At 53.2% G+C, this 25632-nt stretch overlaps 1 protein-coding gene across 1 annotated transcript in view; it reads left to right on the forward strand.

Moving 5' to 3' along the window:
- The first annotated feature begins 572 nt into the window (after nucleotides 1-572).
- ACER3 (alkaline ceramidase 3) overlaps nucleotides 573-25632 on the forward strand; it is a 61287-nt gene continuing 36227 nt past the window's right edge. Inside the window, exons 1-2 of the mRNA XM_064140200.1 lie at nucleotides 573-755; nucleotides 23498-23608. Coding sequence (XP_063996270.1) covers nucleotides 653-755; nucleotides 23498-23608 — 214 coding nt within the window. The 5' untranslated portion in view covers nucleotides 573-652. The remainder of the gene's footprint in view (nucleotides 756-23497; nucleotides 23609-25632) is intronic.

Here is a 25632-nt window from a genome sequence, read left to right on the forward strand (position 1 = left end):
ACACGTAGCAAGCACTGGGGCAGCTAAACAGGGCATCAGACAGAGCACATCCCCCCGTGGGGCAGGCAGTGCTATAATCCCCTCCGTCCTGCCTCCCCCCCGCCCGCTAGCAGCACTTGTCTCTTCACTGGACACCACGAGGCTCGCCTCACGCACCTTACACACCTTCCCTGCGGCCTACCAGGGAAAACAGCGCGGGGAGAACACTGAGCCGACGCAGGGAGAGCACCGAATCTACCCCGGGGAGGGTACTCTACCCCCCGAACAAGCGGGTGAGGGGAGCGCGGGTTCAGCGGGGCCGCGGCGCTGCCCGCCCTGCACAGCGCCTCCGCGCAGCCCCCGCACTCAGCGCGCCGCCAGCCGGCCTGTCCGCCCGGGGCCTTCCCTGCTTCTCCCCTCACGCCTCCCCTTCCCGCCAAGCGTCGCCCCCCGCCCCGGCCCGGCCCGGCTCGGCTGGGCCCGCTCCGCTCCTCCGGCGCCGCCAGGCCGCAGGCGTCTCCACAGCAACCGGCGCGGCCCCGCTGCCGCCGCCGCTCCTCCCCCGGCCGGGCGGGCCCAGCGCCGGACCCCGCCTGCCGCCGCTGCGCGCCGGGCCCGGTGCCCTTCTCCCTCCTCCCCTTATTTTCCCCACTGGCCTGAACCTGGCGCTGCGATGGCTCCGGCCGCTGACCGGCAGGGTTACTGGGGTCCGCCGACTTCCACCTTGGAGTGGTGCGAGGAGAACTACGCCGTCTCCTACTATATCGCCGAGTTCTGTGAGTGACCGCTCCGCTCCGCTCCGTGTCCCGGCACTGACCCGAGGGGCCGCGTCCCGCCGCTGCCGCGGTCCCTAACCCCTCGCCCCGAGCCGGCCGTGCCCTCACGGCACTGCCCAGGCCGCACGCAGGGCAGCGCCCCTGCTCCGTGGCCCCTCTTTGCCGAGTGGGGCAGCCGGCGGGTGTCGGTGCCCCTGCCCCGCAGCCAGCCCCGGCGGGTGGAAACGGCTCTTTTCCTGTCCCCTTCCCCTCCATGTCCGCGTCCGCAGGAGGCGATGGTGCCGCCGCCTCCTTCCCGCCTCCCAGCCTGGGCTCTGACTTCTCTCATCCCGGGCTCGTCCCTGTGGTCTGGTCCGGAGCAGGGGTCAGGGGGCTTGGGTTGGCTGAAGCGGCGTGGCCGGACCGAGCGGGTCTCAAGTTGCTCTGCGCTGGGGCAAGGGCGGTTGTGTGGCACTGTGTGGATGAGGAAGAGTAGCGTATTAACTGAGGTCGTCCTGGGGGTGCTGCGCTGTAAAGCCGTGTAGCTCTGTAGCGCAGCCCCCCCTTGAGAGGGGATGGGAGCGCCGAGCCATCTATGGTCGCTCAGAGCAAGCCAAACCCTGCCGGCAGCGCAGCGACGGGGAAAGTTCCTTTGTGAAGAAGAAACAGCTTCGTCCGGCAGAGACACCTTTGCCCAGCTGGCGTTCGATGGCTCTTGGCCGTCCTCAGGTTGTCTCGTTGCAGGTGGGGGAGGTTAAAACAGCTCAGAGGGTCGCTGTGTTGCAGGTGGTGCTGTTTGGGCATCACTCGAAGCGGCGCCGAGAGAGCAGGCCAAAGGTTCGGCCTTAGCCTTGCAGAGGCAGTCAGGAATTGGGGTACGTTGGAGTGCATTCGGGGGGAGGAGAAGGTGTTTTGGCTACAGGAGAGGAGGGAATCTCTTTGTCACTGATACTGTGCTGAAAACCAGTAGCTGTTTGCTTTTTACCCTGGGCAGTGGCTTTAAAGGGTGCAGTAGTGCTTATGTGCTGCCCCCAGCCCTGGGCCCTGTGCTAGCAGAAGCTTTCACACCCCTGACAGAGGCAGCTGCTTTCCAAGTGCTGAGGCCCTAGGAAAGCAGCCCTGAAGTGGACAGGCTCACCTAAGCCTCAAGAGCCTGGAGTGGGCAATCTGAGGAGGCCTCTGGCATAGCTGGGATGCTTCGGCAGCGCTTTGGCAGAGCCTGGCATGCCAGAGGAGGAAGGCTCTGGGCATCCCTGCCAGGCTGTGAGTCCCGGTTACAGGCACTGCCGTGGCTGAGGAACCGAAATGCACAGTTGTGAAAGAGGTTTCGGAGTGTGGGAATAGGAAGGAGTGCAGCAGCTGAGTAACAGTAGCATAGACACTCATGGAAGGGGGGGAGAAAGTTGCTGTGTAGGTTTATGGTTGAGAAGAGACAGTCCAGAGCTGAAGGCATAGCAAAATGAAGTACTCTTAAAACGGGACAAACGTCAAGCTCTTAAACAGAACAGGACTCTTGCAGCCTGTGTGCCTTCTGTGGTTTGCTGGTGGCAAAGAGTAATTGGTGAGACAATCCTCACAGGGAAGAGGAAGCTCTGTTGCTTCACCCTTGTAAAAGGAAATTTGACTGGCATGTAAATTTTGGACCTAACTCCCCTCATTGTTGCTCCTGTGAGCATGGAAACTCTTCCTCTGCTGCTAGATTCTGCAGAAGGAGGAAGATGAGGATGACCTTAATGACGGGAGGCAGAAGGGTGTGTGTTCTGAAGGGACTAGTTAGGAGGGTCTGGTCCCTCCTTATGGTTGTGAAGCTCGGAGCCAGGCTGTTGGTCTGCCAGTTGTGCTGAAAAAAGTGGTGTGTAAGGATCATGTTGTAAATTGAAAGTATTTAAATGGTCCAGGGCTAAAAGCAAGGCTAAGGGAGCTGGGGGTGTGCAGCCTGCAGCAGAGGAGGCTCAGGGCAGAGCTCATTGCTGTCTGCAGCTGCCTGCAGGGAGGCTGTAGCCAGGTGGGGTTGGGCTCTGCTGCCAGGCAAGCAGCAAGAGAAGAAGGGGACAGAATCTGAAGCTGTGGCAGGGCAGGTCTAGGCTGGATGTTGTTAGGAAGTTGCTGGCAGAGAGAGTGATTGGCACTGGAATGGGCTGCCCAGGGAGGTGGTGGAGTGGCCGTGGCTGGAGGTGTTGCAGCCAAGCCTGGCTGGGGCACTTAGTGCCATGGTCTGGTTGGTTGGGCAGGGCTGGGTGCTAGGTTGGGCTGGCTGAGCTTGGAGCTCTCTTCCAGCCTGCTTGATTCTATGAAATAAACTCACTTTATTTTAGAGCTGGCTTGGCAGTAGGTTGTTTAGATACAGCTGGGCTAGATTTTCTTTAGCCATAGTTCTGTTACTGTGCTCTCAGGGTCAGAGGAAATGCTGCTTTTTCTTTTTGGACCATGTGAGCCCTCTACATTTCAACGTTAGCCAGCAAAGTTGGGTGGCAGTGTTTCAGAGAAGAACTGAAGGGTCGTTTCCACCTCTCTCTGATACAGCTAATGTGAAGTTAATAACTTTGGAAGGTCACAGAGATGATACCAGAAAATTCAGTTGCTTAAGCAAGAGAGTTGATTGTATATTAGTTGAGAGTACACTAGGCCAGACAGACCTCAAATGTCACAGAATTCTGTGATTCTGTGATATCTGAGGTCTGTCTGGCCTGGTAGTTTTCACTCTGTTGTATCTTTATGACTTTTTTTATTCTATCAAAAGTTAAGAGAAGAAACAAACCAGAAAGCACAAAAATATACTCAGAGAGTACTCATTGTGGCCACTTCTGATGTTGCTGATGAGTTTTAGAAACTCATTCTCTGCCAATATTATTTTAGCTGTTTCTTCCTTTTCACTGTCTTGGTCCAACTCAGTGAAGCTAGAAGAGTGAAAATCAGTTTCTGGCTTTTCATAGAATCATAGAAGAGAGCTCCAGGCTCAGCCAACCCAACCTAGCACCCAGCCCTGCCCAACCAACCAGACCATGGCACTAAGTGCCCCAGCCAGGCTTGGCTGCAACACCTCCAGCCACAGCCACTCCACCACCTCCCTGGGCAGCCCATTCCAATGCCAATCACTCTCTCTGACAGGAGCTTCCTCCTCACATCCAGCCTAGACCTGCCCTGGCACAGCTTCAGGCTCTGGCCCCTTCTTCTCTTGCTGCTTGCCTGGCAGCAGAGCCCAACCCCACCTGGCTACAGCCTCCCTGCAGGCAGCACTGAGCTCTGCCCTGAGCCTCCTCTGCTGCAGGCTGCACACCCCCAGCTCCCTCAGCCTCTCCTCACAGGGCTCTGCTCCAGGCCCCTCACCAGCTGTCTTGGTCCCACTCAGTGAAGGCAGAAGAGTGCAGATCAGTTTCTGGCTTTTCACTGCCTTGGTCCCACTCAGTGAAGATGATGTTATTTAAATCATTTGACATTAAATGATATAAATAATTTACAGGAGGCCTGAGGCTTGTTGGATACCTGCAAGTCCAAATCAAATACTATATTTCCCTGAAGTTGTAGGTTGAAGAGCTGCACTGAATGCTTGTTGTGCTAATTTCATCTCGGTGCCATTTAGCAATTTGTTTTTAATATGCTAATTTTAGTCCCAATTGCTGCATTGTGTTCCAGAAGCCTACGTGCAGTTCTTTGCCATTCACTCTTTAAAGAGCCAGTGTTAATTGATGGCAGCTGATCAATAGTTTGCATTCAGAGATGTGAAGGTAAGGTGGTTTTGGAGCACTTCAGAGCTGCATGCTCCTGATGGACCCCAAACAGAATGGCCTCTGTACAAAGTTTCATTATTTTAATAATGAGGAAAAAAAGGTTTTTTTCCCCTTGCTTTCTGAAGCTGCACCTAGCCAGTTCTGCTCTCTTGTGGAGGTGGATGACTAACAGCCTTCTGTAGAGTATTAAACCAATTGAAATGGAAAACCAGTTGAAAAGAATTATTTTGCCAGCTAAACTGTGTTAAAGCACTAAAAGGGCTCATGTCCCTCACTGATCAAATCTATTCCGTGGTGTAGTAATTCCTCCTTCAGGGCTTCTCAGGAGGTTTGGATTAACTCCTGTGTGCTTGAGGGCAAGCAGTAGGGATGCTTTTATATGTATCTATTTTAACAGATGTTTTCTAGCTTCAGCTGAGTTACCCAAGCTTTTGCACACCAACTTGAGCAAAATAATCATGGAACTACTGTCTACAGCTACCTGAAGGGAGGCTGCAGCCGGGTGGGGTTGGGCTCTGCTGCCAGGCAAGCAGCAAGAGAAGAAGGGGCCAGAGTCTGAAGCTGTGGCAGGGCAGGTTCAGGCTGGATGTTGTTAGGAAGTTCCTGGCAGAGAGAGTGATTGGCATTGGAATGGGCTGCCCAGGGAGGTGGTGGAGTGGCTGTGGCTGGAGGTGTTGCAGCCAAGCCTGGCTGGGGCACTTAGTGCCGTGGTCTGGTTGGTTGGGCAGGGCTGGGTGCTAGGTTGGGCTGGCTGAGCCTGGAGCTCTCTTCCAAACTGCCTGATTCTATGATTATGGTTTTATGAGGATCGTAGAACCAGTGCTGAGAGGCTGGACTGGGTTGCCCAGGGAGGTGGTTGAGGCCCCATGGCTGGAGGTGTTTGAGGCCAGGCTGGCTGAGGCTGTGTGCAGCCTGCTCTAGGGTAGGGTGTCCCTGGGCATGGCAGGGGGGTTGGCACTGGCTACTCCTTATGCTCCCTTCCAACTCTGACTGATCCTCTGATTCTGTGAATTTATCATAGGACTTTTTCTGTTGGAAAAGACCTCTGAGATCATGAAGTCCAGCTGTCAACCCAAGACCTCCATGGCCTTTGAACCATGTCTTCAAGTGCCATGCCCAGCACAAAATCGTGTCCCCAAGCACCAATATGCAAGGGTTTTTTTTCACATTTGCAGGGACGGTGACTGCACTGCCTCCCTGGGCAGCCTCTTTCAATGCCTGACTGCTCTTTCAGGAAGGATATTTTTCCTGGTATCAAACCTAAACCTCCCCTGGTACAATTTCAGGCCATTTCCTCTTGTTCTGTCACCTGATACTGGGAAGAAGAGACCAACCCACCTGACTACAAACTCCTTTCAGGAAGCTGTCAAGAGCAATGAGGTCTTCCCTCAGCTTCCTCCTCTGCAGACTAAACAATCCCAGTCCCCTCAGGTGCTTTTCACAAGACTTATCCTCTGCTTCATCATCCTTCTCTGGTCATTGTCCAGCACCTCAATGTCTGTCTTGTAGTGGGGGGCCCAAAACTGAACACATAAATAAGAAGGGGCAAGAGCAGCATCCTCCCACCCGTGCAAACAGAACAAGGTCAAATGGCAGTGCTGATCTTTACCACTGAGTTGTGAAGTGTTGCAGTTTAGTCCTTATTTTGCCAGAGTTGATGTTGCAGCCCAGTTTAGCTCAGGTGGTGTTGTTTTGGTGGCCTGTTTTGATGTGAGTGTCTCTGTGACAAGTGTCTTCCCCTTCTTGCCTTCAGTGTCACGGCTGTAAGATGGGTTTGTGGTGGTGGAATATGAAAAGTGGGGTGTAACCAATCTTTATACATGTCCTTTGCTGAAAACATGGAGAGTAGTGAGAAGTTAAACACTTGAAATTCAGAGCAGCTCTGTCTGCTCCCCAAGGGCTTCAGGTCCTCAGCCAGCAGGATCAGGGGGGTGAATTTGTTACCAACTGTGTTTCACTTAAGATCAAACTGGCGTGGTGTTTCCAGGCATAGGAAATGTTGCCTGGAGCTATCATTGCCCAGGACTAGCAGACATGCTCTGCCATGCAACTGCTCTTCTGACAGTAGATCTTTATGATGACATTTTTACAGCAGCAAGTGGGTGGAATGGAGCTTTGGCCTCTCCAAAGGCTTGTTGAAATTAGGTTTGCATAGAATGTCTTTGGTTGGAAGGGACCTCAGAGATCATCTTCTCCAGCCTTCTGGCCATGGGAGGGGGCACCTCTCAGCTAGACTTGCCTGCTTAAGGCCTCATCCAGCCTGATCTTGAACACCCCCAGGGAGAAGGCATCCACAACATTCCTGGGCATCTTGTTCTGGTGTCTCAGCAGCCTCATGCTGAGGAACTTCTTCCTAAGATCCAGTCTAAACCAACTCTCCCTCAGCTTCAAATCATTCCCCCTTGTCCCTGTTGCTAAACACTCTTAGGAAATCACAGAATCAAGCAGGTTGGAAGAGAGCTCCAAGCTCACCCAGCCCAACCTAACACCCAGCCCTGCCCAACCAACCAGACCATGGCACTAAGTGCCCCAGCCAGGCTTGGCTGCAACACCTCCAGCCACGGCCACTCCACCACCTCCCTGGGCAGCCCATTCCAATGCCAGTCACTCTCTCTGCCAGCAACTTCCTAACAACATCCAGCCTAGACCTGCCCTGCCACAGCTTCAGACTCTGTCCCCCTCTTCTCTTGCTGCTTGCCTGGCAGCAGAGCCCAACCCCACCTGGCTACAGCCTCCCTGCAGGCAGCTGCAGGCAGCAATGAGCTCTGCCCTGAGCCTCCTCTGCTGCAGGCTGCACCCCCCCAGCTCTCTCAGCCTCTCCTCACAGGGCAGCCTTCCTGTAGGATCTGCTCAGTGTTGAAGGTGGCTTGAAGGTCCTCCTGAAGTCTTCTCTTCTCCAGGCTGAATAAATCCCAGCTCCCTCATCCTGTCCTCATAACAGAGGCGATCCAGTGCTTGGATCTTCTTTGTGGCCCTCCTCTGCACTTGCTTCAACAGCTCTGTGTCCTCCTTGTGCTGGGAACTTCAGAACTGGACTCAGTACCAGAGGTGGGGTCCTTGCAGAAGTCTGAGTAGATTTGTTATGTTCTTTCCTTGGCTCCTGGTCCTATCTCACTATGTTCTGCTATCTTCGTATAAGGAAAGATTATTTTTATTACTATCAGAGTTGCTTTTTGTTTCCAGCAGAAGTATGGGAAACAAATATTTGTAACTGAGCTTCCCTTATTTTCATATTTATTTCCTTATTCCCCTCACTGAGGGGAAAAACCCAAACAGATCATGAGAATTGTGTGACCTTCTTGTGGCCTGCCAGCATCTGAAGGGGGCTCCAGAAAAGCTGGAGAGGGATCTTTGGAGGGTGTGAGGGTGTGTCAGGAGTGGGGGGAATGGAGCAAAGGTGGAGGTGGGGAGAGTGAGGCTGGAGGTGAGGAGGAAGTTGTTGAGCAGGAGAGTGGTGAGAGGCTGGACTGGGTTGCCCAGGGAGGTGGTTGAGGCCCCATGGCTGGAGGTGTTTGAGGCCAGGCTGGCTGAGGCTGTGTGCAGCCTGCTCTAGGGTAGGGTGTCCGTGGGCATGGCAGGGGGTTGGCACTGGCTGCTCCTTGTGCTGCCTTCCAGCCCTGCCCGATTCTGTGATTCCTCCAAGCCACTTTTGCTGCTCTTCCTTAAACCCTTCTTATTTAGTTTCAGACAGGAGGTAAGAGCTTGAGATAAGATGACTGTTACCTGTGCTGTTACACACCTCACTAACACCTAGGCTGCCACCCGAGTGTTGCTTACGTTGTGAAGTGACACAGAAACACTCTTTCAGGCTTTGCTCACTAGCAGCCAGCTGCTCAGATCTCTGCTTGGACAGGCATTGCTGCTTCAGCTGCAGGTTAATTGCCTAAGTTGTTAGTGTTGCTAATGCTGAGCTTTGCCAGCCACACACCTACTGTCACCTGCTCCCCTTCAGTGTCCTGCTCTATTTCGCCTCTTTTGCCAGAGGCTGTGGAAAGCAGCCAGAGACTGATGAGCTCCTAGGTGAGCTCTCCTTGTGAGCTGTGGAAACAAATTAGAGCCAACTCTGTCTGCCTTCAAGAGCTGTGGCTCTTGTCTCTTCTTTCACTAATCAAGTGACAGGAGAAGGAAAGACCTCAGGATTAAGTGGGTGTGATCCGCCCAACCACTTGGTTGAAGCTCAATTTAAAGGCATCATGAACACAGCTGAGTTATAAAGTGAGATTTAAGGGAAGGCAGTGTCAGAGTCTCACATTTTAAGGCTGAAAGGGGCTTGAGTGGGTATCTTTATTGACCTATTTGCAGGAAGCCTTATTGCAGAGGCCGAGGGAGCTGCTGGGGGTGTTCAGCCTGCAGAAGAGCAGGCTCAGGGCAGGCTTAAATGCTGTCTACAACGACCTGATGGGAGGTTGTAGCCAGGTGGGGTTGGGCTCTCCTCCCAGGCACCCAGGGACAGAAGGAGAGGACACAGTCTCAAGCTGTGCTGGGGCAGGTTTAGGATGGATGTTAGGAAGAAGTTCTTCAGAGCTAGAATTGAAGAGAGATGTGGAGGTGCTGGAAGGTGTTTGGAGCAGGGCAGCAAGGCTGGGGAGGGGCCTGGAGCAGAGCCCTGTGAGGAGAGGCTGAGGGAGCTGGGGGTGTGCAGCCTGCAGCAGAGGAGGCTCAGGGCAGAGCTGATTGCTGCCTGCAGCTGCCTGCAGGGAGGCTGTAGCCAGGTGGGGTTGGGCTCTGCTGCCAGGCCAGCAGCAAGAGATGAAGGGGACAGAGTCTGAAGCTGTGGCAGGGGAGGTCTGGGCTGGATGTGAGGAGGAAGCTCCTGGCAGAGAGAGTGATTGGCATTGGAATGGGCTGCCCAGGGAGGTGGTGGAGTGGCCGTGGCTGGAGGTGTTGCAGCCAAGCCTGGCTGAGGCACTTAGTGCCATGGTCTGGTTGGTTGGGCAGGGCTGGGTGCTAGGTTGGGCTGACTGAGCCTGGAGCTCTCTTCCAAGCTGCCTGGTTCTGTGATTCTAAGAGTGATTGGCTGCCTGGGCAGTGGTGCAGTTACCATCCCTGGAGGTGTTTAAGGGAGGCTGATGAGGCACTTATTGCCAGGGTTTAGTTATTCAGAAGGTGTTAGGTGATAGGGTGGACTCAATGAGCTCTTTTCCAAGCTAGTTAGTTCTATGATTGTCTTTAATCAGGCTTCTTGAGGGCAATCCCTCAATTTAAGGGTCTGAAGGGAACATTAAGGCAGTTATTGGTGGCTATAAAGACAAGTGCAGTGTGCTCAGCTGTGGGGTGCTTTTTAGGATCAACACTTTGGGTTTGTTTAATGTGCAGTAGGCAGAAGGAAGCTGAAGAGAGGTTCCTTCCTTCAAAGAATAAGAAGTAAACTCCTAAGCCAGGCAAACGGCCTCTGCTGTCATGCTTTCTTAATTCTTTAATGATTTGAAGTGGTTCAGTGAAAGAGTGAGAGACCTGAGGCTGTTTACCCTCAGAAAGACCGAGAAGGGATCTTCTCAATGCTTATCAGTGTCTGAAGGGCAAGGGTCAAGAGTGTGGATCCTGACTCTTTTCAGTGGTGCCCAGCGACAGGACGAAGAGCAATGTGCACAAACTAGACCTCGGGAAGTTGCTGGTGAACAGGAGGAGAGGCTTCTTCCCTTTGAGGCTGCTGGAGCCCCAGAGCAGGCTGCCCAGAGAGTTGGTGAGGCTCCCTCTCTGGAGAGATTCCAGACCTGCCTGGAAGGGATCCTGTGCAGCCTGCTCTGAGTGACTGTGCTTTAGCTGAGGGTTGGACTCTGTGATCCCTGCCTGGAAGGGATCCTGTGCAGCCTGCTCTGGGTGACTGTGCTTTAGCTGAGGGTTGGACTCAGTGATCCCTGCCTGGAAGGGATCCTGTGCAGCCTGCTCTGGGTGACTGTGCTTTAGCAGAGGGTTGGACTCAGTGATCCCTGCCTGGAAGGGATCCTGTGCAGCCTGCTCTGGGTGACTGTGCTTTAGCAGAGGGTTGGACTCAGTGATCCCGAGTTCCCTTTCCAGCCTTCACTGTTGTGATTCTCTAACTTTGAGTCAGTGGCAGATCCTGTTGCATTAATTAGTTACAAATGTATGAAGTTCAGTTTGGTGATAATCCTGTGGCACTGCTTTGATGCATTTTGCCACAATTAATGCTTTTTAAAATGATTATTATTTTGTAGTTCTTATCTTTTTTTTCTCTTTGCCACTTTCTAATCATTGAACCAAGCAGGTTGGAAGAGAGCTCCAAGCTCATCCAGCCCAACCTAGCACCCAGCCCTGCCCAACCAACCAGACCATGGCACTAAGTGCCCCAGCCAGGCTTGGCTGCAACACCTCCAGCCACGGCCACTCCACCACCTCCCTGGGCAGCCCATTCCAATGCCAATCACTCTCTCTGCCAGCAACTTCCTAACAACATCCAGCCTAGACCTGCCCCATTATGAGATGCTCCTCATGAGACTTGCTCCCTAGAGACCCTTAGAATCACAGAATCAAGCAGGTTGGAAGAGAGCTCCAAGCTCATACAGTCCAACCTAGCACCTAGCCCTGGCCAAGCAACCAGACCATGGCACTAAGTGCCTCATCCAGTCTCCTTTTGAGCACCTGGCACAGCTTGAGACTCTGTCCCCTTGTTCTGTTGCTTCTTGCCTGGCAGCAGAACCCAACCTCTCCTGACTACAGCCTCCCTTCAGGTAGTTGTAGACAGCAATGAGCTCTGCCCTGAGTGAGGTTTAAGAAAGTGTTTAATTACTCTGTAATTAGGGCTTCATATTCAGTCCTTCTGCAGCTGGCAGTCAGACATCTGCCACTCCACATGGCAGCAGAGCAGTGACATTGGTGCAGCTGGATTTTGCTGCTGTGCAAACTGAGGCAGGCTGCTGCTGTGGGGGATGTGAATTGGAAGGATATATGTCTTTGCAGCTGGAAGTAAGAAGATTAATGTGAAATAAATGCCAGCAGAGGAACGCTGTTGGCTTTTAAATGCTTTTTAAATGAGCCTTCAGTCAGAGATAAAAGTGACTGTTGGTGGTAATTGAAAGACGGAAATACCTTTAGTTGGAGGCTTCTTGTGTCTTTGTGCCTGCAACTGCTCTGTGATGCATTCTTGGGGTTTGCTGGAGCCTTGGAATGGGCTGCCCAGGGAGGTGGTGGAGTGGCTGTGCCTGGAGGTGTTGCAGCCAAGCCTGGCTGGGGCACTTAGTGCCATGGTCTGGTTGGTTGGGCAGGGCTGGGTGCTAGGTTGGGCTGGCTGAGCCTGGAGCTCTCTGCCAACCTGCCTGACTCTATGATTCTGTGATCTGCCTCTACCTGACAACACAGGGGTGTGAAGCCAGGGCAGTTGCACACAACTCCTACCCGTGGTGCCTGCCCACCAGTTTCTTCCTTCACATCTGCTTTTCTCTGAGTTGTGGCTGTGTACAGCACAGGACAGCAGAGTTTGTATGAATTCCAACTTGCAGGAATTTAAGTATCAATTTTATGGTCATAAAAAATGACCTTGGAAGCTCTTTGATTTATGTAGTGCTTTAATGAGCTCTTTATTTGCAGTGGAAGCTCAATTTACTTCTGTTCTGCAGACTGTCTTTTCAGTAATTGCTAATTCCAATTGGATGAGGATTTTCATTTGGATAAGATCCAGCATCTAGGAACTGGGTGCAGGATTAGATTAAATAAGTCCTTCAGAGCTGGATGGCATAGTTGAGCATTAAAAATAATTTGGACACAGACAGTCCTGGGACAGAATATTTCTGTATTAGATCTTGTCATTTGTTTGTCAGTTTTGCTTCATCTTCTTGGGGCCAGAGTGGCTGAGGGCAGCCAGGCAGAGAGGGCCCTGGGGGTGCTGGGAGAGAGGAGCTGAAGCTGAGGCAGCAGTGCCCAGGTGGGCAGCAGAGCCAATGGCATCCTGGGCTGGCTCAGGAGCAGTGTGGGCAGCAGGACAAGGGAGGTTCTTGTGCCCCTGTGCTCAGCACTGCACAGGCCACCCCTGGAGTGCTGTGTCCAGTTGTGGGCTCCTGAATTGCAGAGAGCTGTTGAGGTGCTGGAAGGTGTTTGGAGCAGGGCAGCAAGGCTGGGGAGGGGCCTGGAGCACAGCCCTGTGAGGAGAGGCTGAGGGAGCTGGGGGGGTGCAGCCTGCAGCAGAGGAGGCTCAGGGCAGAGCTCATTGCTGCCTGCAGCTGCCTGCAGGGAGGCTGTAGCCAGGTGGGGTTGGGCTCTGCTGCCAGGCAAGCAGCAAGAGAAGAAGGGGACAGAGTCTGAAGCTGTGGCAGGGCAGGTCTAGGCTGGATGTTGTTAGGAAGTTGCTGTCAGAGAGAGTGATTGGCATTGGAATGGGCTGCCCAGGGAGGTGGTGGAGTGGCTGTGGCTGGAGGTGTTGCAGCCAAGCCTGGCTGTGCCCTGCTCTAGGGCAGGGTATCCCTGGCCATGGCAGGGGGGTTGGAACTGGCTGACCCTTGTGCTCCCTTCCTGCCCTGATTGAGTCTATGAGTCTAACTCAGTATTTGTGTTTGTGGTGGGAGCTGGCAGAGGCTGACCTTGGGTGTATTTTGGTAGCTCAAAGCTGTCAAAAGCTGCTTTCTGCTCTGGACAGAGCCTTAGGCTTAAAGGAGTTAGTGCCAACCCTGAACACAAAGCCAGGATGTTGACACAAGTGTGGAAGAAGAAAGGTTAGAAGGAGTTAGTAGGATGAAAAAATAAACAGATAATCATATCCTATTGGTCACTGCTTCATTTTGGCAGTGGCTTAAGGGTAAGCTTCCCCATCTTGGTTGTTTTCCTTCCAGTCTGACATCACCAACTTGTCTTAAAAATAACATTTTAAATGGGTTTTAGTTTATTTTCCAGTAAGAGCTGTAATGGAAGCAAATCTGCCCTTCAGCAGCAAGCTCACTGCATGTAACAGCCTAACTTTACATCATCTCAGCCTCATCTCTTCAGGCTTTGGTTGCATTTTCCAGCTGTAAGAGCTTGTTAAAAGCAAGCTCTCTAAATTGATACTTCAAATTATCTGCCTCTGTCAACTGTTTTTGCTTTACATTCACTTGCAGCATCCTTCCAGGTGTACTTGAGAAGGATTGATCTGCTTGCTGTCAGTTTAGGGGCAGGTTTGTCAGGGAAATGATGCCTTGGGATTTGCAGGAGGCTTCCTATAGTCTGAGAAAGCAATATGATGGGATGGAACATCTGCTCTTGTACTTCATAGACCAGGTTGGGAGAGAGCTCCAAGCTCAGCCAGCCCAACCTAGCACCCAGCCCTGCCCGACCAACCAGACCATGGCACTAAGTGCCCCAGCCAGGCTTGGCTGCAACACCTCCAGCCACAGCCACTCCATCACCTCCCTGGGCAGCCCATTCCAATGCCAATCACTCTCTCTGCCAGCAACTTCCTCCTCACATCCAGCCTAGACCTGGAGTGCTGCATCCAGCTCTGGAGCCCCTGGGACAAGAGGGCTGTGGAGATGCTGGAGAGTGTCCAGAGCAGGGCCAGGAGGATGCTGAGAGGCTGCAGCAGCTCTGCTGTGAGCACAGCCTGAAAGAGTTGGGGCTGTGCAGGCTGGAGCAGAGGAGGCTCTCAGGGGACCTTCTTGTGGCCTTGCAGCATCTGCAGGGGGCTCCAAAAAAGCTGGGGAGGGACTTTTTGAGGGTGTGAGGGAGTGTCAGGAGTGGGGGGAATGGAGCAAAGGTGGAGGTGTGGAGAGTGAGGCTGGAGGTGAGGAGGAAGTTGTTGAGCAGGAGAGTGGTGAGAGGCTGGAGTGGGTTGCCCAGGGAGGGGGTTGAGGCCCCATGGCTGGAGGTGTTTGAGGCCAGGCTGGCTGAGGCTGTGTGCAGCCTGCTCTAGGGTAGGGTGTGCCTGGGCATGGCAGGGGGGTTGGCACTGGCTGCTCCTTGTGCTCCCTTCCAGCCCTGACTGGTTCAATGGTTTCTCCTAGGTTTGAGTTTTGTTACCTCTTTGCTTCACAGTAGCAAAGCACTTCAGAGAGGTGAGGGTGATGGAAAGGAGCTGGTTTAATTGTAACCTGGGGCACCTCAGCGGCAGTTAGTAGGTGTTTTGTATGCCCTGCATACCAACCAGAGGCTTGCACCTTAGGGAATCCACCCACACTTCACAGGCTGGAACTGAGCTTGCCTCGGTGTGCTTTGTTAGGCAGCAGTGCTGAGAGCTTTCTCTTCTAATTACCCATTGATTGTTTTGGAGAGCACAAATGTAACCCAAAACGGTGCAGTGGGAGCAAAAGCAGCTGCAGAAACGTTAGCTGAGCTAGCAGGGTGAGTGCCAAGGAATGAGTTCTGCAGCTGGAGTACGAGTTGCGTAAGGGCACAGCAGGTTGGAACTGCTCCTACATGTGCACTGGGAACAAAAATCAAATGCTCTTCTGAAGAATTAAATCACCTTTTTTTTCTCCCTGAAATTACTTGGTTGCCCCACCCCAATCCAGTAAATCACTGATACTAGTTTCCTCTAAAGAAGGGGATGGATGGGTGGACACCGCTGGATGGTAAAGTACTGGCTTGATGGTCACATGCAAAGGGTGTTTGTCAGTGGCTCCATGGCCAAGTGCAGGCCAGGGACAAGCAGAGTCCCTCAGGGATCAGTCCTGGCACCAGTCTTGTTCTACATCTCTGTGGGTGCCATGGACAGAGGCACTGAGTGCAGCCTCAGCAGGTTTGCTGCCCACACCAAGCTGTGTGCTGCAGCAGCCAGGCTGGAGGGCAGGATCCATTCAGAGGGAGCTGCACAGGATGCAGAGGTGGGCACAGGCCAAGCTCAGGAGGTTCAACAAGGGCAAGGGCAAGGTCCTGCAGCTGGTGGAGGCAATGCCAAGCACCAATCCAGGCTGGGCAGTGAGTGGCTGGAGAGCAGCCCTGAGGAGAGGGACTTGGGAGTGCTGCTGGAGGAGAAGCTCAGCAGGAGCCAGCAGTGTGCACTTGCAGCCCAGAAAGCCAAGCAGAGCCTGGGCTGCAGCAGCAGCAGTGTGGCCAGCAGGGCCAGGGAGGGGATTCTCCCCCTCTGCTGTGCTCTGCTGAGACCCCACCTGGAGTCCTGCATCCAGCTCTGGAGCCCCTGGGACAAGAGGGCTGTGGAGATGCTGGAGGGTGTCCAGAGCAGGGCCAGGAGGATGCTGAGAGGCTGCAGCAGCTCTGCTGTGAGCACAGCCTGAAAGAGTTGGGGCTGTGCAGGCTGGAGCAGAGGAGGCTCCCAGGGGACCTTCTTGTGGCCTTGCAGCATCTGCAGGGGGCTCCAAAAAAGCTGGGGAGGGACTTTGGAGGGTGTGAGGGAGTGTCAGGAGTGGGGGGAATGGAGCAAAGGTGGAGGTGTGGAGAGTGAGGCTGGAGGTGAGGAGGAAGTTGTTGAGCAGGAGAGTGGTGAGAGGCTGGAGTGGGTTGCCCAGGGAGGTGGTTGAGGCCCCATGGCTGGAGGTGTTTGAGGCCAGGCTGGCTGAGGCTGTGTGCAGCCTGCTCTAGGGTAGGGTGTCCCTGGGCATGGCAGGGGGTTGGCACTGGCTGCTCCTTGTGCTCCCTTCCAACCCTGCCTGGTTCTATGTCAGTGTGCATTTACATATGCAGAAGAATCAGAGGCCCTGCAAGGGTGAAGCAGCTCAGAAGGTCTCAAAGCACAGCCCTACACACTGCCTTGAATCCTGCAGCCTTCCAGTTGGCCACCAGCTCTGCAACAGCAGCAGCAGCAGCAGCAATGCTGCCTGCAGGTTTTTTGGCCCTGCCCCAGCTCTTTGCCTTGCTGGAGGCTCTGCTGCAGCTGGGGCTGAGCTGCGTGCGGCTGGAATGTGCTCTGCTCACGCCAGTGCTGTGCAGCTGTGGTGGTGCAAGCACTGAGGAGGAGGAGGAGGCTGCTCCTGCCTTCGTTGCTCCCTTGCTTTGCCCACTCTTTTTTCTTAGAATCAGTCAGGGTTGGAAGGGACCACAAGGATCACCTAGTTCCTACCCCCCTGCCATGGGCAGGGACACTTGCCACCTCATCTCTTCATGTTGTGACCTCTTCCTAGAAGGCCACCAGGTTTGCCAGGCAGGATTTGCCCTGGGTGCAGCCATCCTGAGTGTACCAAATCACCTCTTCACTATTCTTCTGTCTCAGTAGTGCCTCCAGGAGGATCTGCTCTGTGATCTTACTGGACACAGAGGTGAGACTCCCTGGCTCCTCCTTCCTACCCTTGTTGACAATGGAAGTTCTGTTTCCCCTTTTCCAGTCAGTGAGGACTGCCCCAGGCTGCCAGGGCTTTGGGGATAAAATAGAGAGGAGTTTAGCAGCCTCATCTGCCAGTTCCCTCAGCACCCCTGGGTGTATCCCATCGGGTCCCATGGACTTGAGCACTTTCAGGATCCTCAGGTGATCACAAACCTGATCTTTACTTCTGATGGGCAGCTCTTCCAGCCCCTGCCACTGTCTTCCTTGGCTCCAGGCATGTGGCTGGAGGCCTTTGCAGGGAAGACTGAGGTAAAGAAGTGGTTGGGAACCTCAGCCTTTTCCATGTCACTCGTGACCATTGCACCTGTGTCCTTTCTGAGGGGGCCCAACCATCCCTGGGCTTCTTTGTACCATTAATATACCTGTAGAGGTTCTTGGTGTTCCCTTTGACCTCCCTGGCTAGATTCAGTTCAAATTACCTGCAGGGAGGCTGTAGCCAGGTGGGATTCATCTCTTCTGCCAGGCACCCAGCAACAGAAGAAGGGGACAGAGCCTGAAGCTGTGGCAGGGCAGGTCTAGGCTGGATGTGAGGAGGAAGCTCCTGGCAGAGAGAGTGATTGGCATTGGAATGGGCTGCCCAGGGAGGTGGTGGAGTGGCCGTGGCTGGAGGTGTTGCAGCCAAGCCTGGCTGGGGCACTTAGTGCCATGGTCTGGTTGGTTGGGCAGGGCTGGGTGCTAGGTTGGGCTGTGTGAGCTTGGAGCTCTCTTCCAACCTGCCTTATTCTATGATGTTCTTATTGCTGAGGTTAGCATTGGTCCTCTGCTGCAGCCCGCAGTAATGCTCTGTGTAGTAATGCTCTGTGTGATTCAGTGAGTAACAGGAAGTTTATATTGATCCTTCATCCACATTAGCAAGCAGGGAATTCAGTGATTACATCCTGGCAGAATTCCCACCGGGATGACTCGAGTTTTCTCCCCCTGAGGTCCTCCTGAAATACCAAAAGGAGAAAATGGAGCCAGGAGTTTTCATTTCCTGATGCTCTGAAGTGCAGTTATTGCAGACTTTGAAGTGGAAGGTATTAAAAGTGGCTGGTGGAAGAGAGAATCTAATTGCTCTGCTGCCCTCTTGATGATAAGCCCTGAGCAAAAGCAGCACAAGATTGAGGTTAGAGGCTGAAACAGCTGATCCTGTGTAGCTGGGTCCTTTGAACATCCATAAAGTGGCTGGGTTTTGAAATGTCAGTGATGGAAACCTGCTCTGGGCTCAGGCTTAGTTATTATTGACTGATAATACACAGCAGATCCCCTATGGACACCTGTTGGATGTTAGTGAAGTCAGTTCCTCTGTTGACACTAGTTCTGGAGTAGCTGAGCTGTGAAGCACTTGCATTTTAGCAAGAATGCCCTTATCAGACTTGAATGAGTTTCTTCTAAGGAAATAGTCCAGGTTCCTCTTCAGCCTTTAAGGTGTTAGAATCATAGAATCAACCAGGTTGGAAGAGATATCCAAGCCTAAACCAACCTTCTCCAGCCTAAACCAAGTTAGGTTACCTCCTCCCCCAGCTGAAATCAAATTTCCAAGTGTCTTTCAGTCTTTGATTGTTTCACCTTCTCTGATCTTGCTGGGCCTCAGTGTTACCCACTTACCCCTTCCTTCAGTTGTTACTCTCTCTGTTTGTCTTTGGGATCACAACCCTGCACATCCTTTCAAGGGAAAAGGCTGTCTCTAACAGGGAGAGTAGCCAGTGGCAGATGGATTTACTCTCACATGTGCCTGGACTTCATTGCTTTGGCATTTCGTAAAGTCACAGAGCCAAGCAGGCTGCAAGAGAGCTCCAAGCTCAGCCAGCCCAACCTAGCACCCAGCCCTGCCCAACCAACCAGACCATGGCACTAAGTGCCCCAGCCAGGCTTGGCTGCAACACCTCCAGCCACGGCCACTCCACCACCTCCCTGGGCAGCCCATTCCAATGCCAATCACTCTCTCTGCCAGCAACTTCCTCCTCACATCCAGCCTAGACCTGCCCCATTATGAGATGCTCCTCATGAGACTTGCTCCCTAGAGACCCTTAGAGTCACAGAATCAAGCAGGCTGGAAGAGAGCTCCAAGCTCAGCCAGCCCAACCTAGCACCCAGCCCTGCCCAACCAACCAGACCATGGCACTAAGTGTCTCATCCAGTCTCCTCTTGAACACCTCCAAGGACAGCAACTTCTCCACCTCCCTAGGCAGCCCATTCCAATAGCTAAATCCTCTAAGGAGGGCTGTGGTTTGCAGCAATGCTGCTAGAGTGAATTCTAGACCCAAGAGCCATGAAGGGCAAGCACAGAATGGTTTGGGTTGGAAGAAGCCTTTAGAGATTGCCTGCTATGGCGTTGGGTGATGGGTTGGACTTGACCATATTGAAGGTGTTTTGCAAACCCCTTTTAATGGATGTAGAAGTTATTCCTGGTGAGGAGAATGGTTCAAAGACCAGCCAGACTTCCTATAAAACATGCCCTGCTGTGGAGCTTGGCTTTGAGAAGAGGTCTCACACTGTTTTCTCCGGGAGAGAAGTCATTGTGCCAGCAGCCTGCTGGAGGGCTTCGTCCTTTCCCCCGCTCCTCCCTCTCCACCTTCATTTCCCTTGCTTAAAAAAATCCCCAGCCCTAAAAATGAGTGCAGAGCTTCCAGAAGATTCCTTCTGCAAACAGGCTTCTCTAATCCCTGCTCTGGAGGCTCTGAGGAACGTGGGCCAAGAGGTGCAGGGAAGGAGTGGCAGGAATTTACAGCTAGATTAGGTCCCTGGCATTTCCTCTCTCCTCTCTTAACTGCTGCTAGAGCTGCAGGCCTTTAGCACAATGCAGAGTTCTGCAGGAAACGGTGAAAGCTTTGCCTCTGCTTGGGGGGAAGGGAGGGGGGGAAATCTCTCTGCCATGTCCTTGCATCCAGCTGAAGTTTGTTATCCTGCTGCAGCTCCTCTGCAGTCGCTGAGGTCCCTTCCCGGCTGTGGATAAACACTGTGGAATTGCTTTGCTTTGGCGTCTTCATGTTTGAGTTTTGGCCAAGGGTTTGACACTTGTGCAGCACAGTGACCTCCAAGAGTGATGTTTGTACAGTGTCTAATAACTGCTCTGAAAAATGGCCATAGCTGAGGGCTGCTTTCAAAAGCAGAAGTGACACTACCCAGACTATGTAGCCTTTACTCTGGTTTCTCAGGCCAGCTGACATCCTTGCATGGCTGGTGGGAGGAGGTGGAAACAGACACTGCACCACACAAGCACACAATCAGTCAGGGCTGGAAGGGAGCACAAGGAGCAGCCAGTGCCAACCCCCTGCCATGCCCAGGGACACCCTACCCTAGAGCAGGCTGCACACAGCCTCAGCCAGCCTGGCCTCAAACACCTCCAGCCATGGGGCCTCAACCACCTCCCTGGGCAAGCCAGTCCAGCCTCTCACCACTCTCCTCCTCAACAACTTCCTCCTCACCTCCACCTTTGCTCCATTCCCCCCCACTCCTGCCACTCCCTCACAGCCTCAAAAAGTCCCTCCCCAGCTTTTTTGGAGCCCCCTTCAGATGCTGGAAGGCCACAAGAAGGTCCCCTGGGAGCCTCCTCTGCTCCAGCCTGCACAGCCCCAACTCTTTCAGGCTGTGCTCATAGCAGAGCTGCTGCAGCCCTCCTATCATTCCTGTGGCCCTGAGATGCAATCTCAGGCAGTGCTGAGGTGCAGTGGGTTTCTTCCAAACCTGGAAGTGAATCACTGCCACTGCAACACTGTGGGAATGTGGGAAAAGGTTAATGGTTCCTCAAAGCATTTGGGCGTAGAGAAGGACTTTGGTGTTGGTATCTACTTGTATGTCTTTGCAATGCTGTATGGATTGCAGCTGAGCTTCTTTTAGGCAGCTTAGGCTAGAAAAGATGTTTAAGATCATTGAGTTGAAGCATTAACCCAACACTACCAAATCTGCTGCTAAGCCATGTCCCTCAGCACCACTTCCACACACAGAATCACAGTCATTGTGTGTGCTCAGTGGCCAGCACATTAATAGCAAAGGTGGAGGTGTGGAGAGTGAGGTTGGAGGTGAAGAGGAAGTTTTTGAGCAGGAGAGTGGTGAGAGGCTGGAGTGGGTTGCCCAGGGAGGTGGTTGAGGCCCCATGGCTGGAGGTGTTTGAGGCCAGGCTGGCTGAGGCTGTGTGCAGCCTGCTCTAGGGTAGGGTGTCCCTGGGCATGGCAGGGGGTTGGCACTGGCTGCTCCTTGTGCTCCCTTCAAGCCCTGACTCAGTCTGTGATTCTAAAGACTGAAGTGGTTTCATTTGGGAACAAGTCTCTTGGTGACCTTAAAGGGAGTGTTGAGGAGAGAGGTCCAAGAATAACTTGAAGACAAGGGAAAAAGCAAACAAACAGCTCTAGAAATAGCAGGCTTGAACTATTTGGAGCTTACAGCTCCTTGAGGAGTTGAGTTTCAATTCATGAGCTGTGAGTTGAAGGTAACTTTACTTTCTGCCTCTTGCCAGTGAAGCAGGCACCTGTTAGTTCACACTTCCTAGTTAAAATAGTCTGTGATTACAATTCCAACATGAGAAGAAGGTAAAGTGTTTCATGGAATCATAGAATGGTCTGGATTTGAAGGGACTTCAAAAGGCATCCAGTCCAGCCCTCTCTGCAGTAAGCAAGGGCACTGGCAACCAGATCAGGCTTCCCAGAGCCCTCTCAAGCCTTGCCTTGACTATCTCCAGGGATGGGGCCTCAACTGCCTCCCTGGGCAGCCTGTGCCTGAATTCCACCACCCTCATAGTAAGGAGCTTGTTCCTAACATCCAATCTAAATCTGCTCTGCTCTAGTTTGAAGCCATTGCCCCTTTGCAGGCAGACAGTCTCTCTGCAGCCTTCTTGTTCAGCTACTGGCAGGCTGCTGTTAGGTCCCCCTGGAGCCTTCTCCAGGCTTGGCAATCCCAGCTCCCTCAGCCTGTCCTTGTAGCAGATAACTCCTGTGGTCCTCCTCTGGACTCTGTATATCAGGTCCATGTCTTTCCTATGTTCAAGGCTCCAGAGCTGGACTCAGTACTCCAGAGGAGGTCTTACTAGAGTAGAACAGTGGCAGAATGACCTCTCTCCATCTGCTGGCCATGCTGCTTGTGATGCAGCCCAGGCTGTCTTTGGCCTTCTGTGCTGCAAGCTCACACTGTCTGCTCATGGAATCAGGCAGGTGAAAGAGAGCTCCAAGCTCAGCCAGCCCAACCTAGCATGATTCCCCCTCATCAGTGAACATGTGCCTACCTCCCTGGGCAGCCTATTCCAATGCCAATCACTCTTTCTGCCAGCAACTTCCTCCTCACATCCAGCCCAGACCTGCCCTGCCACAGCTTCAGACTCTGTCCCCTTCTTCTCTTGCTGCTTGCCTGGCAGCAGAGCCCAACCCCACCTGGCTACAGCCTCCCTGCAGGCAGCAATGAGCTCTGCCCTGAGCCTCCTCTGCTGCAGGCTGCACCCCCCCAGCTCCCTCAGCCTCTCCTCACAGGGCTCTGCTCCAGGCCCCTCCCCAGCCTTGCTGCCCTGCTCCAAACACCTTCCAGCACCTCAGCATCTCTCTGCAATTCAGGAGCCCACAACTGGACACAGCACTCCAGGGGTGGCCTGAGCAGTGCTGAGCACAGGGGCACAAGAACCTCCCTTGTCCTGCTGCCCACACTGCTCCTGAGCCAGCCCAGGATGCCATTGGCTCTGCTGCCCACCTGGGCACTGCTGCCTCAGCTTCAGCTACTATCTGTGATGTCCAGCTTCTTATCTGTTAACACCCCCAACTCCCACAGTGCTGCTTTCTGTCATCTCCTCCCCTAATCTGTACTGATAGTGAGGATTGTTCCAGCCCAGGTGCAGGACTCTGTATTTGTTCTTGTTGAACCTCACGAGGTTCACCTGGACTCACCTCTCCAGCTTGTGGTCTTCAAGCCATCCCTGGAGGTGTTGAAGAAAAGACTGGATGAGGCACTTAGTGCCATGGTCTAGTTGGTTGGATAGGGCTGAGTGCTAGGTTGGGCTGGATGAGTTTGGAGCTCTCTTCCTACCTGGTTAATGCCATGGTTCTGTATTTCCCTTGTGCTGCTGGATGAGAAGCTCAACAGACAAACAACCCTCCCAACTAGTGGGTTATGAGAGGGACTATCAGATCTCCCTGGGTATTTAAAGTCAGGAATCTAAAAAGCAAGGTCATAAGGATCATAGGAATAATAAAATCAAGGGGTAGATAAAACACCATAGGAAAATGTGATAAAGAAGCACTTTACAAAGGGATGCTGCATTCATGGAGCTCTCTGCAGGTGTAGATTGTATGAGGAGAAATGAGAGGGGTGCTTTGGGACATGTTTTAATGGCTTTTGGACGTGGCACTTGGTGCCATGGTCTAGCCTTGAGCTCTGTGGTAAAGGGTTGGACTTGATGACCTGTGAGGTCTCTTCCAGCCTTGATGATACTGTGATACTGTGAAGTTGATGGTTGGACTGGATGCAGAATGGGTTAGGAGTAGCTCTGAAGAAAGGCAATGCCAAGCACCAATGCAGGCTGGGCAGTGAGTGGCTGGAGAGCAGCCCTGAGGAGAGGGACTTGGGGGTGCTGCTGGAGGAGAAGCTCAGCAGGAGCCAGCAGTGAGCACTTGCAGCCCAGAAAGCCAAGCAGAGCCTGGGCTGCAGCAGCAGAATTGTGGCCAGCAGGGCCAGGGAGGGGATTCTGTGGTTCTAGATGGCACCAAACCTGAACTTTGTGCTGTGTGTGAAAGCAGAAAACCACTTCCAGTGAGGTACAGCGTTGTGGATGACAAACATTTCAACCTGTTTTTGTTTTAATGAGTGGATGCAGCTTGACCTATTGCAAGTGCACAGTACCCACTTGTACATCTCTGCTTTTGCTTTCTGTCCTGCAGGGAACACAGTGAGTAACCTGATTTTCATTCTACCTCCAATCTATGGTGCGATTCACACCTACAAAGAAGGCCTTGAGAAACGCTATTTAGCTGCATACTTGTGTCTTACAGGTAGGTGTGGAGAACTTCAGCTGCTTTTCCATCACACAGAGAGCCCAGATGGGTGACAAACAGCACCCAAACAGTAACAGACCCAGCAGTAAACTCCAAACACTCCTTGTGTATGTGAAACATAAACCTCAGGCTGTTCTACTTGTTAATGTTTACAGCAGAGGAGTGTTTGCTGGGGGCTTCTGAACTTAGCTTCCACTCAAGAGCTTTATGAGACTTTAAAGGCATCTTTTGCTGGCTTTCAGCCCTACTCATGCATCATGGAATCAAGCAGGGTGAAAGAGAGCTCCAAGCTCAGCCAGCACAACCTAGCCCCCAGCCCTGCCCAACCAACCAGACCATGGCACTAAGTGCCCCAGCCAGGCTTGGCTGCAACACCTCCAGCCACAGCCACTCCACCACCTCCCTGGGCAGCCCATTCCAATGCCAATCACTCTCCCTGCCAGCAACTTCCTAACAACATCCAGCCTAGACCTGCCCTGCCACAGCTTCAGACTCTGTCCCCTTCTTCTCTTGCTGCTTGCCTGGCAGCAGAGCCCAACCCCACCTGGCTACAGCCTCCCTGCAGGCAGCTGCAGGCAGCAATCGGCTCTGCCCTGAGCCTCCTCTGCTGCAGGCTGCACTCCCCCAGCTCCCTCAGCCTCTCCTCACAGGGCTGTGCTCCAGGCCCCTGCCCAGCCTTGCTGCCCTGCTCCAAACACCTTCCAGCACCTCAACAGCTCTCTTCAGTTGAGGAGCCCAGAAATGAGCTGGCCCAGCACCGTGTCAAGCTGAGACTTTAAACCATCCAGTGTAGAGGAATCCACTGCTTCCCTTGGCAGATGAGGTCTCTTCCAACCTGGTTGATTGTATGATTCCAACGTCTAACTAGTAGATATTCTTTAACTACTCAGCTCTGAAGGTGGAGTGGAAAGGGAGACACTTCATTAAATTTTAACAACTTTGAATCATTGCTGAAATTTTACAAGGTGCTGAAAGAGAGCTGTCAAAGCTGTCATTGCAGTGGAATCTGTTGGCATTCCAGAACGGAAGAAGTGTTGTTTCTAGGCATTATTTTGACCCAGATCAGCTTAGGTGCTCCCAGACATGGAGCTGATTGTCAGTTCCTTTGTGTTTTACCACACCAGGGTCAGTGCCTCACATTATATACCTCACAATTTCTATTCCTCATGTTGATTTCCTCTTTGTAGCAGCTGCAAGTGGAATTAGGAGAGCACTGCTGATTGCACAGACCTGCTGGGATCCAGAGGTGGCTGGGCAAGAAAAGGGATTTTGAAGTGGTGGTTTGGAGAGATTTGTTGTTCATAGAATTGTTTTGGTTGGAAAAGTCCTTCATAGAATCAAGCAGGCTGGAAGAGACCTCCAAGCTCACTCAGCCCTGCCCAACCAACCAGACCATGGCACTAAGTGCCCCAGCCAGGCTTGGCTGCAACACCTCCAGCCACGGCCACTCCACCACCTCCCTGGGCAGCCCATTCCAATGCCAATCACTCTCTCTGCCAGCAACTTCCTAACAACATCCAGCCTAGACCTGCCCTGCCACAGCTTCAGACTCTGTCCCCTTCTTCTCTTGCTGCTTGCCTGGCAGCAGAGCCCAACCCCACCTGGCTACAGCCTCCCTGCAGGCAGCTGCAGGCAGCAATGAGCTCTGCCCTGAGCCTCCTCTGCTGCAGGCTACACACCCCCAGCTCCCTCAGCCTCTCCTCACAGGGCTGTGCTCCAGGCCCCTCCCCAGCCTTGCTGCCCTGCTCCAAACACCTTCCAGCACCTCAGCATCTCTCTGCAATTCAGGAGCCCAGAGCTGTACACAGCACTGCAGGGGTGGCCTGAGCAGTGCTGAGCACAGGGGCACAAGAACCTCCCTTGTCCTGCTGCCCACACTGCTCCTGAGCCAGCCCAGGATGCCATTGGCTCTGCTGCCCACCTGGGCACTGCTGCCTCAGCTTCAGCTCCTCTCTGCCAGCACCCCCAGGGCCCTCTCTGCCTGGCTGCTCTCAGCCACTCTGGCCCCAGCCTGGAGTGCT

This window comes from Pogoniulus pusillus, chromosome 3, assembly GCF_015220805.1.
Source record: "Pogoniulus pusillus isolate bPogPus1 chromosome 3, bPogPus1.pri, whole genome shotgun sequence".
NCBI classification, from domain to species: Eukaryota; Metazoa; Chordata; class Aves; order Piciformes; family Lybiidae; genus Pogoniulus; species Pogoniulus pusillus.